Consider the following 4,692-nt stretch of genomic DNA (forward strand, 5'->3'; position numbering starts at 1 on the left):
GATAGAGAGTTAGAAACATCGATGAGAGAGAAACATCGAGCAGCTGCTACACCCACCCCCCCCTCTGGGGATGTGCCCGCAACCAAGGCACATGCCCTTGACCGGAACCGAACCTGGGACCCTTCAGTCCGCAGGCCGACGCTCTATCCACTGAGCCAAACCGGCCAGGGCAGAATTCCTTTTTTTTTTATAGCAGTGTAATATTCCATTGTGTAGATGTACCATGAGTGCGTTTTTATGTTTTTCCTTTGTTTGCTTCTATATGTACATCCCCCCCCCCCCAATATTGCATTGGGAGTGTTTCCCCAGGACTACCAACCCATCCCTCCCTGGGCCACACTGGCCTCCTCACAGCTCTTCCAAGCAGTTGCTTCCCCCTGTCTTAGTGCCTTTGCACATGCTCTCTCTTCTCCTTAAAACATACTTTGCTGGACTGCTGCAGCGAAACTAAGGATCCTGACCTCAGTAATGACTGATTCTACTCCTGAATCCTTCCTAATTTCTAGTCTAGAAGTCTGGCAGCCTAAATTGTACTAGCTCAATATACAAAGATGTTTGTCTTATTACCAGACTAAGAAGCTTATGAACAATTTAGTGAGTCTCAAGTTACACATGTCCTGTGAGAGCAGATTAATAACGTTTAGTATCTTTTTCTTCACACACAAGCAGTCCATCTCTCGTCCCCTTCTGATCCTGAAAAAACCTGCTGCTTTTTTCTCACCGTAAGATTTAGGTATTTATGTTCCTTTTTAATAGGAGAATTTGAAATGGGCCTTGTAAACTCACCTTTGTCTTTATAACCTACCTAGTACTCTGGTTGCCTTAGACTCGGGCCCCTCCTTTGCTCCATCCAGGCAGTGGTTCCGAAAGTGTAGGCCCCAGCGGTTCTCAACCTGTGGGTCGAGAACAATGAAAATACATCCTGCATATCAGATATTTACATTAGGATTCATAACAGTAGCAAAATTACAGTAGCAACGAAAATAATTTATGGTTGGGGGTCACCACAACATGAGGAACTGTATTAAAGGGTCGCGGCATTAGGAAGGTTGAGAACCACTGCTAGACCATGAGCATAGGCATCACCTGGAAACTAGTTAGAAAAGTAATTCTCAATCCACCTCAGGCCCAGCAATCCGGGTATTAACTCACACGTTCTCCAGGTGACTCATAACAGTCTGCTAACGTTTGGGACCATCTGCTTCAGGAATAGGAACATTGTTGTCCCTGAATCCCAGCATCAGGAGGCGCCCAGGCTTCCTGACAACAGTCAGCCTGACTGCCTGGATGTTTGCATATTTGCTAATGTTAAGCCTTTGCAGCTACACTTAGCCTGTTAGCACATCCCCACAATCTCTTACTGCCCTTCCTGATGCCGCCTCTTTTCTTTGACATCTGTCAGCATAGCCTGTGGTTTTTCTAATTACTGTAGCCTGTCTGGTTGGGTTTTATCTCAGCAGCTACAACAGTGTTGGTTCAACATCTCTATCACCTGCTCCTAGTGCACTTGCCCAAAATTCTAGCCCCTTTGGGTCTTCTATGAGTCCTTAAGTTCACCCTACCATTCCCAATCTTGACAAAAGTTTTGCCACGTGGAATGGGGAAAACCCTAAATTCCTAATTAAAGTAAAGGTACAAATGACAGACTAAAACACACAATTGCTTAGGTTATTTAGAATTCATGAAAAGGAGAAAGGGCAGGAAGAGACTTTTTGCTATATAGCTATTTATATTCTTTGATTTTTGAACAAGATAAATGTGTTACCTACTCAAAAATAATTATTTTTATTTATTCTGAAAAATGCATAGTAAAAAAAAATGGTCAGGGAAAACTTTCTGGAAGAAATGAGTGTGAGCTTCATGTAGAATAGTGCAGTAGGCACAGATCAATGCTGAGGAGTCGGGAGCACATTCCAGATGAGGAAGGGGAGGAGTAACCGGACAAATGCAGGCCATGCAGAGAACTGCAGTTAAGAGGTGGTTCTGACTGGTATGTTTTTATCAAAACATGCTCGTTTCGACAACTCCCTTAGGTTACGGAATTCCACTGAAAGACGGAGATGAGAAAACAGATGAAGAGGCGGATGGGCCGTTTTCAGATGATGAGATGTTAACACACAAAGGGCTTCGAAGATCGCAAAGCATGAAATCTGTGAAAACCATGAAAGTTCGCAAAGAGGTTAGTCAATTACAGAGGTTGTCTTCCTAATGATTGATATGAAAGGATTTCCCTGTTGCATTATCATTCAGGATGTTAATGATCCACAAGTGAAGGATTGGGATGGTAGAGCCAGTTATTTTTTAAATTCTTTATTCAGATCAGATATAGTAGGATCTCTGGAAATTTAGAAATTGCTAGTCTTCCACTACACGTAGAAAATGGCATTCTCAGATAGAGAATGATATGGTTGTCGTAAATACCCAGTTCCAGCCCTACCCATAAGCAAAGAAAGCAGTTAACAAGATTAACTACATAGATCTGTTTTGAACCAGCAACCCTACATGAGGATTAAATAGTAAAAGTTTATAATTATATATTGTCCATGTGCCCAGAAAGCAATGGAGGATTCCAGGGAATGGCCTCAGATTACTATGAGCAATGTACCAAGCAAAGCATAAATAATAACAGTTAGTGTTTTTTTTATTAGTGACAATAATCTACAGCATATATTCAACATAGAACCAACTACATTTTTTAGAATATAAATACTGTTGTCTTTTGCATACACACTTACAGGATAATTGATTCTTTATATCAGAAAAGTTAAAAAATTCTTATGCTGATTATGAACTATCAAATCTTATATCATTTCAAAAAAATAACCATCTAATTTGTAATAATAACACATCTCTCTCTTCAGGTGCGGTATGGGTCACTAAAATACAAAGTGAAGAAGAGACCGCAGGTGTATTTTTAATCATGTGCGCTTCAAGTATCCCAAGACAAATTATGCTAATGCATCAACTTTTTTTCCTAACATTATGTTCAGGATTTACATATTAAAGTAATCCTTTAGATTGTGGCGGTGGTAGGGTTTACTTTTGTTAATTTAAATAATTTTTATTTCTTTAACAATTACTTTTAAATCTTGACTACTAAAGGTAGTTATGCAATACATATATATATCAGAAAGAATAGAAAATTGTGTTAATCTGTTTTCAAATTCATCAACAACATCAAGTGCCTGGGATTTAAGAGGAAACACAAACCCAGTATACTTGAAAAAAGTCGTCTTATGGTTCAAGATCCATCGGCCTTTGTGGTATTGTATTGTTTACCTCCATTTATGTTATAGCTATCACACGAGGATAGTCATTAAATAGGCCTCTGATCCAGCAGTGATAGCACAAGGGCATAATGTGAGATAAAGTATGTTTTATATATTCTTTAAAATTTTTACTTTTTTTAAACACTTTATAGTTTTTCCACCATCAACTGAAAGTTTTCAAAACAAATATTTGAAAACCAGGTATCCACATAGCACTTTTATTCCTGACTAGTTTTGCACACTTGAAAATTGTTTACTTTTTTTATGACTGTACATTTTAAGTTTTACTGACACTATCTTTATTATTTGTTGGATTCTGATATTTCAAATTTATGCCTTAAATGATGTCATCTTTTTTCCTGTGGGTTTCATTTGTTAAATTTGCTTGATTTTATTAGTAGAAAAATATAACTAATTGTTCTTATCTCATTTAAAGATAAGAAATTATCTTAATTATTAGTTTTCTGTATTTAGCTGTACATTGTAGTTGAACTCAGCATGTTTTTTATTAACACTGGTTACATTCTCAGATTTTAAAAGTAGTAGCTTTTATGAAATAGAGTCAGAGACCAGTATAGCACTTAGGTTTCTTCTAACTAATGAAAATATCTAGCCAATCCATTCACAAGCTTGGCACTTATATGTGCTTCTGATGAATAAATCTGGCATTAACTAAAATCATTTGAATCACTTCTTTTCTGGCTGATATAATTTCCTGAAGATAGTTGCCAATGCAAAATACAGATGTCATTAATCTCATGTGTTAGAAGCTATTAGAATAGATATTAGAAAATATCATTTTTTTAATCCAAGCTATTTTTGAGTTACTGGACTGTAAGGCATTTTTAGCCTGCATTCATAGCTATGCATTATGAACTCCAAGTCAGTATATTTCTGGTGATAGTTTTAGTGATCAGTAATGAAATTTGTACAATTATACTTGTTCAGGTAATTTACTTGAGGATTCTACTTGTTTGTCCAAAAGAAAAAAAGAGATTTGTAAGATCTTTGACTTTTCTACCTTTTAAGAAATGAAGCCAGCTGACAGTGTATATTCCGGACCTCCTCAGAGTGTTGGCAGAGAACAGAATGGTTACTCAGGAGTACCTTAGTATAATTCAGACACTTCTCTTGATACAAGTCTTAAAATATTTTCTAGCCCAATGGTGTGGCTCAGTGGTTGAGCATTGACCCATGAACCAGAAGGTCACGGTTAGATTCCCCACAGGGCACAAATCAGGGTTTCGGGCTTGATCTCAGTAGAGGGCATGTAGGAGACAGCCAATCCATGATTCTCTGTCATCATTGATGTTTCTATCTCTCTCCCTCTCCCTTCCTCTCTCTGAAATCAATAAAAACATTTTTTAAAATATATATTAAAATATGTATTTTTTCTAGATTATCTCACATTCTTGATACATAA

The 4,692-nt window shown here is 37.4% G+C and overlaps 1 protein-coding gene across 1 annotated transcript in view; it reads left to right on the forward strand.

The window, feature by feature from the left end:
• The window catches only part of REEP3 (receptor accessory protein 3), an 80,264-nt gene extending 76,317 nt beyond the window's left edge, over window positions 1-3,947 (forward strand). Inside the window, exons 7-8 of the mRNA XM_005865144.2 lie at window positions 2,034-2,179; window positions 2,862-3,947. Of these exons, the coding sequence (XP_005865206.1) occupies window positions 2,034-2,179; window positions 2,862-2,918 (203 nt within the window). The 3' untranslated portion in view covers window positions 2,919-3,947. The remainder of the gene's footprint in view (window positions 1-2,033; window positions 2,180-2,861) is intronic.
• The last annotated feature ends 745 nt before the right edge of the window (window positions 3,948-4,692 follow it).

Source organism: Myotis brandtii, unplaced genomic scaffold, assembly GCF_000412655.1.
Source record: "Myotis brandtii unplaced genomic scaffold, ASM41265v1 scaffold196, whole genome shotgun sequence".
Classification (NCBI taxonomy): Eukaryota; Metazoa; Chordata; class Mammalia; order Chiroptera; family Vespertilionidae; genus Myotis; species Myotis brandtii.